The sequence below is a fragment of the Coptis chinensis genome, chromosome 3, assembly GCF_015680905.1.
Source record: "Coptis chinensis isolate HL-2020 chromosome 3, ASM1568090v1, whole genome shotgun sequence".
NCBI lineage: Eukaryota > Viridiplantae > Streptophyta > Magnoliopsida > Ranunculales > Ranunculaceae > Coptis > Coptis chinensis.
This window is the reverse complement of record NC_141458.1, coordinates 99,270,459-99,280,822: the sequence shown is the minus strand read 5'-3', so window position 1 is coordinate 99,280,822 and position 10,364 is coordinate 99,270,459. Positions and strand designations below refer to the sequence as shown.

At 37.4% G+C, this 10,364-nt stretch overlaps 1 protein-coding gene and 1 long non-coding RNA gene across 3 annotated transcripts; one reads left to right on the top strand and one right to left on the bottom strand.

Annotated features, from left to right (window-relative positions):
- Nucleotides 1-296: 296 nt before the first annotated feature.
- Nucleotides 297-2,133, bottom strand: LOC147512079 (uncharacterized). The gene is made up of 3 exons (XR_015217133.1): nucleotides 1,825-2,133; nucleotides 906-1,130; nucleotides 297-745 (listed from the first exon to the last, which is right to left on the bottom strand). It is a non-coding gene; the product is annotated as an uncharacterized LOC147512079 (long non-coding RNA).
- A 185-nt stretch (nucleotides 2,134-2,318) lies between these two features.
- On the top strand, nucleotides 2,319-6,381 carry HDA2 (histone deacetylase 2). Of its 2 annotated transcripts, XR_015219597.1 has the most exons (14): nucleotides 2,319-2,599; nucleotides 2,682-2,737; nucleotides 2,816-2,933; nucleotides 3,026-3,088; nucleotides 3,752-3,820; nucleotides 3,894-4,060; nucleotides 4,181-4,245; nucleotides 4,345-4,391; nucleotides 4,562-4,606; nucleotides 4,713-4,763; nucleotides 5,271-5,357; nucleotides 5,519-5,606; nucleotides 5,739-5,810; nucleotides 5,939-6,381. XR_015219597.1 is itself a non-coding variant. In XM_086603656.1 (13 exons), the coding sequence occupies exons 1-13, from the start codon at nucleotides 2,471-2,473 to the stop codon at nucleotides 6,028-6,030; spliced, it is 1,077 nt and encodes a 358-aa protein (XP_086459782.1). In that variant the 5' UTR covers nucleotides 2,323-2,470; the 3' UTR covers nucleotides 6,031-6,381. The 2 variants fall into 2 exon arrangements, 1 of the variants encoding a protein (XP_086459782.1); XM_086603656.1 differs by lacking the exon at nucleotides 5,739-5,810 and having other exon boundaries at nucleotides 2,323-2,599.
- Nucleotides 6,382-10,364: the final 3,983 nt, after the last annotated feature.

Below are 10,364 nucleotides of genomic sequence, written 5' to 3'. Positions count from 1 at the left end.
GGATATTGCAATGTCAAAAATTAAAATTAAAACCACACTGTCAGAAACCGTCCAAACTATATTGTACTGCAGCTTGTAATTTGTAATGTCAATAACCATGATTTCAAATTTGTATTGTAAAACTTCCGAAAGGGGCAATGATAACTCTAGCCTGTAACTTTCTATGCACTACAGTCTGTAACAACTGATCAATTTCACCAAATACAAGCATATTACGTTACTGTTCTATAACAGACCAACTTCGCCGAAAAAACAATTAGCATTACAAGTCTGGCTCGAAATTGGCAATTGAAAATTTCCTTTGAATTTTATTATATAAACGAATATTCTAATGAGAACAAAAAAATAGAAAACTAAATAACCATTGCTTCTAAATAATGGATACAAATTACAGAGAGAACTAGAACTATACATTTGAATGAAGAGGAGCACAAAGGACGATGTTTTGAAATGATTACCAACTCCCACAATCCAACGGGTAGCTGTAACATAAATAGAATAATCATTTCAAAACAAAATGGCTGGGTCAATTAGCAACATCCCTGCAGCCTCTCACAAACAAGACGGGTCATCTGTCCCACATGGCCTGAAATATTGGAGGTCTATTCTTCAACCAAAGCACCATTTCCTTGTCCAGGGAAGATTTATTCACAACGTCATCTAGCATCGGACTACCAAAAACTTGAGGGGCACTCTTAAAAGACCATATTCTGTCTTTCAACCACGGTCTCTGGGACTGCTTCTCCTGCCAGAAAAGGGTATTGTGAGCACCACGAGTCTGCACACACACAAAAGACAACCATACTTCTGACGCTCTAAACATAAATATGCATGTTCATAATCACAATTACAAACAAGAGTGTTATACAATGAGTGCAACAAGAAAAGGAGCTTATGCTACTTACCACAATAAAGAATTTTGAAGTTCTCCCATAAGATCATTAGAGTCTGATGGGTCGTGACCATGTATTTTGGACCTAAGGTCATTTAACAAGGATTCCTCTGTATGAGAAACCATGCACTCAAGAAGTTCCTCAACAAGTGAAATATACCTCTTCAGGATTCAGTTTCTTCAGTGGGGGTGGAGCTTTTTTTGGGTCATGGTATATACATCTCATTACGTATCTCACCTGAAATATACAAATACAAATCAGATCATGGATCCAATAAGAATGAAACTACCGCTCTGTTGCATCATTATCTATCAATATGGTCAATTAATGGTTTCTAGAACACCATTTAACAAGAATATTGGTGCGTGAAAAGTATTCACAATTAATAGCTGTGCCTCCTTATCTAGTGATTATGATTGGAAAGAAAACTTGCACAACCTATCCAAAAATTTAAAAGGTAAAAAAGATACCAGTTTATGGCTAAGAAACCTTTTCTACCAAAGGTTGAGGGAGATGATGGTGGAATTTGAACTTGATGTTTTAATTAAAGAAGATATATACTCATTATAATTTCTGTTAAGCTAAGTGAATATAGGGTAAATATACCCAAATCAAAATAATCTTCTTCAGATACATAGTTCAACTCACAAGATTCTAGCATCGACCAATGCCGGTCCAAAGATTCCATGACACTCCATAAGGACACGGTGGGAAAAAATAAGTGACTATTACACTCGAGAATTCACTTGACCATTTTGAAAGCAGAATACTTTTCGAAAGCTCCTTGGTCAAGAGAATGATGATTAAAGAAAAAATAAATAAAAATGAATAAGCTAAAACATAGTATTATCTTTTCAGTTAGGCAAATTATACAAACTCAGTATCCACAACACCATATGGGAAATTCTTATGAAAACCACTCATATTGTACCTTTTGATAAGCCCCTTCTCCAGTCAAATTCAAATAGCTACCGCGACAGATTTGACTTCCACATAAACAAACAGAAGCTTCATACTCTTCCTTACTCTGCAATAAAAAAAATAGTGATATCATCAAATGAGGAAACCATCTTCTTCAGACATGATGAGTCATGACGAGATACAAACGGGATGTTCTTTGTCGACACTATATCAACCTATTTGGGTTTGATTTTAGGGTGGAAATTTTGGGAGAATGAATTTGGGTTATTCCGATTTTTTATTTCCAATAGTAGCGGAGGAGAGAGAGAGCGGCGAGAAGATAGGGGTTTTTTTATCGCAGAAACAAAAAGAAAAATAGTATGTTTAACTTTTGCTACGTGGACATGACACGTCACCATCCACCTCAGTGTGTTGGTTGACTGTGTCGATATCCTGTGTCAGTGTAGCATTACTGTTAACGAAATCAAGATTTTAAACCTGTGCTTTAGAAATTAGAACCGTGTTTCATTTCCCATGGGTGGCTAACCGAACCACTATTCCAAATTGTCAAAACTGGCTCGGTTCTCCACCATATTCCGAAATCCCAAAAATACCCTCACAGGTTCTCCACCTTAACCGCTTCACTGTCTCTCTCTTCTACCCTCCATTTCCAATCAATGGCTTCAACAACATCATCCAGCACCGCCACTGCAGGAACTTCATCATCTACTACAATCCAAACCGAAACCAAAAGAACGACACGTGTCCTTTCTAGTAAACTCTACTTCAACGTCCCACAATCCAAAGTAACAATAATAATAATAAAAAAAACTATATTCCTCCAATTCATTATTAATTTAATTATAATTAATTGGTTATTATTTGTAGGTTCCATTAATTTACTCTCCCGCATATAACATCGCGTTCTTTGGCATCGAAAAGCTGTAAGTTAAAAAAAAAAAATTGTTCAAGTTTAATAATGAGTTGTGTTTTTTAACTGAATTAATTATGTGTGTGTGTAGACATCCATTTGATTCTTCGAAATGGGGACGGATATGTCAGTTTTTAATTGCGGAGGGTGTTTTGGATAGAAATCGAGTGGTTGAACCTTTAGAAGCTTCTAAAGAAGATCTTCTTGTGGTAACTACTCAATTTTTAAACACCGTTAATTGTTTGAATATATATCTATGTAACGTTAATTTCCTAATACATTGTATTTATATAATGGATAGGTGCATTCAGAATCATACTTGAACAGTCTTAAAAACAGCTTGAACGTTTCAATCATTATGGAGGTAATGTCCAATTATGTCTTTGTGATCTTAGTTTCTTCAACAATAGAACCAATAAAGTTAGAATTAATTATGGATATGAGAAAGCACGATTGATTATAGTTTCTAACTTTGTCGAACACAAAAGCAATCTCACAAGAGTTTATATCATAAGGATTAGGTCTTTTGTTTTTGGTGAAGACAGTTTCGACGCTGTGAAGTTCTTCTTAAAAAAATGAGCTCGTTTGAAAATATCTAACCTCGTGACATGTAAAATTGATGGCTGAATATAATTGAAAGTTGCTGAGAACTGCGAGATGGATGTGATAAGGTTATAGATTTCAAAGTTAGCTGCTTCTTGTATATGATGATCTTTGCCTCGTTGAGATCACAGCCTAATTCCATAGTGTGTTAATTAAGAGTACGAAGAAAGAATGAAAACCTCTTCTGTAAATTGCTTTGTCAAGACACCCTGCAAAAGTAATTCATACTTATTTATCCAAGTCGACTCTCTCATCTCATGTATTAAATAATGTCATACAATGTTGATAGTCATGAAACTGACATTGACTGATTTTCTTATGTACTTATTTGTTGTGTTCATCATATTTAAGACTGTGTGGTTGTGATAAATCTAATGTAATATGTTTGATGAATAACTGACACTGCTTTCGATAAATTCTTTAGGTACCACCAGTTGCATTACTTCCCAACTGTGTTGTGCAGCAGAAAGCCCTTTACCCTTTCCGCAAGCAGGTGAAACCCTCAATCATTAGGCTCTTGCGATCTAATCACTATATATCTTAAGGATATAAACTGCGAGGTACAGGTTGGGGGAACCATTTTGGCAGCCAAGCTTGCAAAAGAGCGAGGATGGGCAATTAACGTTGGTGGAGGATTTCATCATTGTTCTGCAGAAAAAGGAGGTGGATTCTGTGCATATGCAGATATTTCTCTTTGCATTCACTACGCATTTATCCGCTTAAACATTTCGAGGTACCGACAGTTGGTGTGAGGATATAAAAGATCCTTTTTTGGTGCATTTTGATGCTATTTAGAAGTTATTATGTATCAATTTGCCTTATTGTCTTCTTTTATGTTACTATATATATGCAGAGTGATGATTATCGATCTTGATGCACATCAAGGAAATGGTCATGAGATGGACTTCTCCAATGACAGTAAGATTTGTTTTGTTTTACTCTTCTCTCTCCGTATTTTTTTATTAAGCATCTGTACCATCTCTTTATGAGATTTACTGACTAAACTGATTAAAACAGGACGAGTTTTTATATTGGATATGTACAATCCCGACATTTATCCTCATGTAAGATCCTTTCTGGCTGAGCTAAACATTGTGAAACCATACATTCCCTTTCCAATATTGGTCTTGCTTCACATTTTTGTCTTTCCAGTGTCTATATTTTCTAGAGAGGATGATGATCATTGTCACATGTACTTACTCACTCACGTCTATCCATATACCCCATTTCTTAGGATTTTGAAGCAAGGAGGTTCATTGATAAGAAGGTTGAAGTACCGGTAAGGCATTTCCTCCCTTTTCTCAGCGTTGGAAGTAAAATAGGAATGTTTACTGTTATTCTGTTTTACTGATTTGGCTTTACGTTTATTTGTTATATCCACACAGACTGGAACCACAACAGATGTGTATTTGGAACGGTTAGATAAAGCACTTGAGGTACATATTTGTCACCGCATTCTTGGAAATCCTAATTATCCATTAAAATGATCATCGATAAAAAAAAATTGGAAACCTTTTTGTTTCTTTGGTAAACTTTTTTTCTATTTCTGCTTGGTTATTATTGTTCCTGTTGGGTCTAGGAACACTGATTTGAGAGATGCTGGTCAGTTAATGTGCTTGATCACAGAATTGGTGTCTTCTTCTTTTGTTTAATTTCTGTTTAACAACCCTGGAAAATTTTCTTCTCAACAACAACACTACTCCTTCTATACATTAATTAGCCCCTATGAAATACTTGTTGTGATCCCTATATTTCTCCAGTGCTTTTACTTCATTTTTTTTTTGTTTTCCGATCTAGACATGAAACGTTGCTCAAGTGGATTATAATTTCATTAGCCTTCTGCTAGTATAGCTGAGAAACAGATATCTGCAATTGACGATATTGTTTGTATACAGAGCATTTTTACTTGGTAGAAATCTTTACTGTTTGAATATGAACTCCAGGTAGCTGGTAATATATTTGAGCCAGAATTGGTGGTCTACAATGCTGGCACTGATATACTGGATGGAGATCCTTTGGGCGGTTTGAAGGTAATTGTTTTATTTATCTTCCTTCATCAAGAATGGACTTCGTAAATTGGCTAATTGTTTTGTAATCTCGAGGCTGTGCTTTCTTTGCACATCATGAGACTCTGGACATTGAGCTAAGATCTAACAACTTCCAAGTACTAATGGTGCTTATTCACATTCAGATCAGCCCTAATGGAGTAATCAGTAGAGATGAGAAGGTTTTCAAGTTTGCCAAAGATAAGAAGATTCCTCTAGTCATGCTTACCTCAGGTATCTGTGCTCTTTAAACTGTGTGCCAATTTCCAAACTGCCCTTTTAATGACCAAGAGTCTAGATCTAGAACTGAAAGGGAAGTACATGCAATGTCATTCCTAAACTCTCTCCTACCTATAATTAAACTAGGAGTCCCAAGTTGATAAGAGACCTGGAGTTGAGAAGAAAAGGGGGTTGTCCATTTAGTTTGGAGCCAATAACGTAAGTAGCCTTAGGTTGTCTGAACGGTATTTCCGAGCTATCTATAGCTCTATGTTGAAACCAGTTTCTTTTATTTGTTGAACCGTTATGATTGTGATTGAAGAATATCGTCTTACCCCATCTTTCAGGTGGTTATATGAAGTCCAGTGCAAAAGTTATAGCAGATTCAGTAGTAAATCTCACAAAGAAATGCCTGATTGATTTGGAGAGCACTCAATGAGGACGCAACTGCTTGTACGGAAATCTTTTGTACAGGTCCTACAAGAAAAAATGCACTCCCAGGTGGTTTAAGATATATGTTTGTAATGGTCCTCCCTTAGATAGTAAACTCTTTGAACTAGTTTCGAATGATCTAAAGGGAATGATTTATGTAAGATGTTAATACAGGTTAAGGGTCTGCCAAACCCTATTAACTCGTTTCAAAAAAAAAAGATATATGTTAACATATTCCAGATTGTAGCAGATCATAAATCAGTTGTAATGGTATGGTATGGCATCAAGAAAGTTGTTGTGTATAATTATGTACTCCTGAAGTAAGAAAAATATAACAACTTTTAGTGTTTTACAGTAACTAGTATATCAAGTTATCAACGTGCTTGTGTCATGAAGGTGACTGAATTATGTTATTTTTCATCCACATAGCTACAACTAGCTATACCATTTGCATCGGTTAGACGCAAGATGCACTCTGCAGCCATCACATTTCTGTCGGGGTTAGTAAATAAATCCAGACTCTACTTATTATAAATCATGTATAAACTGCACGAACAATCTCATGATGGTTAATGCACTCGTAGTTTTACATTAGTCTGAGGTTTGTAGGTATGACCTTCTCACTTTAAATTGCCTTAAAAATCGAATTATTCCAAATTCGAACAAAGTTAGATGATTCACTTAATTGCTGGACCTCTAGTTTGGCAAGGTACACACCTAGACTCATCACCCATGTGACTCTCGAGCAGATACTAACCAGTTGCCACCAAGCTAGTGCTGATAACTTGGGGAAAAAGTTTCAATCATCCATCACCGGCCTATTACTCCAGTTTTTGACAAAAAGTTTAATTTTCTTTTCCTATATAAGTTGTGTTCCATTCAATGTTCCGGAAACAAAGTTATCGAAGAAGTGAGTCATGGCGGGTAAATCATTCTCCTTCATTTCACTGAGTAAACTGTTTTATATGGATAAAAGAAAACAATAGAAGACAAGGACAGAATAACAGGTAATAACCAAGGCGCGGATTAGGCTGTCCTTAAGGAAAGATTTCGCCCTTCCAATGGTGCGAAAAAGCAACAATGGCGTCTTCCTCCACGAGGATTCAATGGTTAACAGCGATCGACTTTGCACTAGAGCGGACTACCCTCTAGAACGACAATATAACTATCTCTCGGTGGCGATGGGAAGAAGAGAAGAGAAGAAGATTGAAGCAATAAAAGACTTATCCGTTTTAGGTGTAGGGTGGAGAGAAGGGAGTATCCACGAAGTTACGTTTTATTGGTGTGGAGGCAAAGAAGACGACTTCAACTTCTATCTCTTACTCTCTGTAATCGGTTCATCCCTATAGACACACACTGCTGTGTTTATATAGAGGTTTCTGTAGGAATCCAAATATGAGAATGACTCCTCAATTCGGTCTCCCAAAAACGGCTATGAGGCGAGTCCAACTTCAAGATGCGACTCCAGCCAAAACTTGTTCAAAAAAGAAAAACAAGTTTAGGCAATTGGTAATCCACTACCCACTAGACAACCAGTTAGGTACATGACCTTTCCATAACTCATATGGTGTCTTATTCCCTGTTTTCTTGTTGGGTATCCTATTCTGTATATGGCAAGCAGATAGGATTGCTTCCCCACAAGTTCGAGGAAGCTCGGAACTTACAAGCATAGCATTCATCATCTCTTTTAGTGTTACGTTTTTCCATTCGGCTACTCCATTAGACTTCGGGAGAGTATGGTGGAGTAGTCTCATGAATAATGCCACTCTTGTTACAAAAGTCACGGAAAGGGTTAGACTTCATATTCTCCACCCCTATCGGGCCGAAGTCTCTTAATCTTCTGATTAAAATTTGGTTTTCAACCGACTTTGTACTTGAGAAACATCTCACCCCGCCTCATGCTTGTGTCTAAGTAAATATACCATGGTGTACCTAGAGAAGTCATCTATGAATGTAATATAATAAAACTTCCCCTCTAGACATGGTATACGAATTCACCCAAACCGTATGAATAAGAGTTAGTAATCGGTTTTATCTCTAGACACGATTCTACGGGGGTTTCTTCGTGGCTTTAGTCTCAAAGACATATCTCACATTTATCATTAGAGAAATCAGAAATATTAGACAATAAACCACATGCTTTCATCCTTTTCATATCTTGAACATTCACATGTCCTAGTCTACCATGCCATATATCAAAAGAGTCAAGCAAGTAAGCGTATGATTCATTCTTATTAATAATAATGTTGTCAAGTACATTCAACATGAAAAGACCTTTCATTATTACAATAACCTTTACCAACAAAACCCCTCATTCTTTGTCGGAACAAACTTGTCACTCTCAAAAGTCACCTTGGCCCGACTTTTCCCGGTAGGGGACAGAAATCGGATTCGGCGAATCTCGGGAACATGAAGAACATTACTAAGTGAAAGGGTTTTCCCGAAGTTAACTTCGAAGAACCTTGCCTGTTCCTTCAACAGAACATACCTAGAGTCACCCATATAGACCTTTTCATCTTTCACTAGTATGTAGTCCGAGAAGGCTTCAACATCACCACGGATGTGGCGGGTGGCACGAATCTAGTACCCGGTTCCTCTTCCCGGTGGCTATGAACACTTGTGACGACAAAGAACAACAATATCATCTCCCTCAACTAGATTAGCATTGGGAGGATCATCGGTGTCTTTCTTGTTATGCGACCGAAAAGCCCTATGTCGGTTTACCACAAACATAACAATTTCCATTGCGATTACCACTCCTTTTAAAAGAAGTGCTTTTGACCTTGAAATTCTTATTTTTGTTGGACTTCCGCTTCTTAGAGGTTTTGTTAGATTTCTTTGGGATTACCTTCAACGATATTGGCTTTAGAATGAAATTCCTTAGACAACACCTCATCCCGAAGTCTTGTTCTTTTCCTCTATGTGAATGTGAATGATCACATCCTCAAGAGTCATCTTCACGCTTATCTTCTTCACTATTTTTTATAGTGTTTCCAAGACTCGGGGAGTTTCTCAATCAAACATCCAAAGAACAAAGGATTAGGGTAAATTAATACCCTCGGTTTTCAAATCATTAATCAAACACATGAAAATCATGGATTTGAGGCGTTACATCTCTATATCCTCTCATATGGAACTTTAGAAAATTCCCAATAGCATATTTCGAAAGTACAAAGATCCTCTATCATGTATTTCTTGTTTCTCCCATATATCATTAGCATTCTTATTTGAACAATAAATATCAAAAAATCTCTTGGACAAGTGTGAAAATAGCAAGGATTCACATACCTTTATTCCCATTAGGGTAAATTGATTTCATTTCGAAATCATTAGAAATTAGGGTCTTTGCGAGCATTTAGTAGAGAAGTTACTTCCATGACTCCAGAATTAGTTTCTTTGATCGGCGTGGTGTCACAACGACTCGGTGCGGGGCGGGCGCGCGTGTGTGTGGCTTTGGGTGAGTCCTCCCTCTTAACACAAAAGCCTTTGTACCCTAAGGGCACGCCCTTATGTTAGAGGTTCACCTCATATACCTCACTACCTAGTGGTGGTTCACCAATGTGGGACTAAACAACACACAAGTATTTGAAATACACATGAAAATTCCAACATAAACTTCTTCTGATTGTTATTGCTATTGCCGAAGCAGCAGGACCCATGGCGGTAGCCGGTAGCAGCTGGTATGGGGATGCCCAAATCCCCCGACCCTAAGAACGTAAACCTAATTGCGGGTCGACTAATAATACCCGAAACCCCTTCTAGACCCAAGCAAGTAGTAGACCTCATTTGGGATCCCCGGGTCCCCAAGCAAACTGGCATTAGGCACGTAGCGGGTGAACCCAAGCGACCAAGCCACCCTCCTTATCGCCAAGCACGTAGATCGGCCTTGTTGGCTCCCTAGGCCAACTTTGGTGTTCTTCCTCTTCCTCCAGTTGTCCCTGACAAGGATGGCGTCGTTCCCAATGTTCTTAAGAGACTTTCTAGTACTGTAGCAGCGCATGTAGGAGTTAGGTCTCATATATGCATGAATGCAATAAAATTACTGATCGAGTTGCATGATAATGATTTCATCTTTGTCCTGCAGACTTATGTATGTATCGTCTGTTTAGATGATAATAATAAGTAAATAATGACTTCTAAATCATCGTGTTCAAAAGGTGAACAAATTCGTGATCCAATAAAGAGCTAAGCTAAAATAAGCTTACTTTATCATTTTCGTTTCACATACATTTTATAGAGAGTTAAGTCCATACGCAAGCTCATAGCTTGGCCTCATTCATCGCGTGGAGTTTTAGCTGAAAAAGAGTTGATGCTTATTACTTATTTGAAGTGAATCCCAAC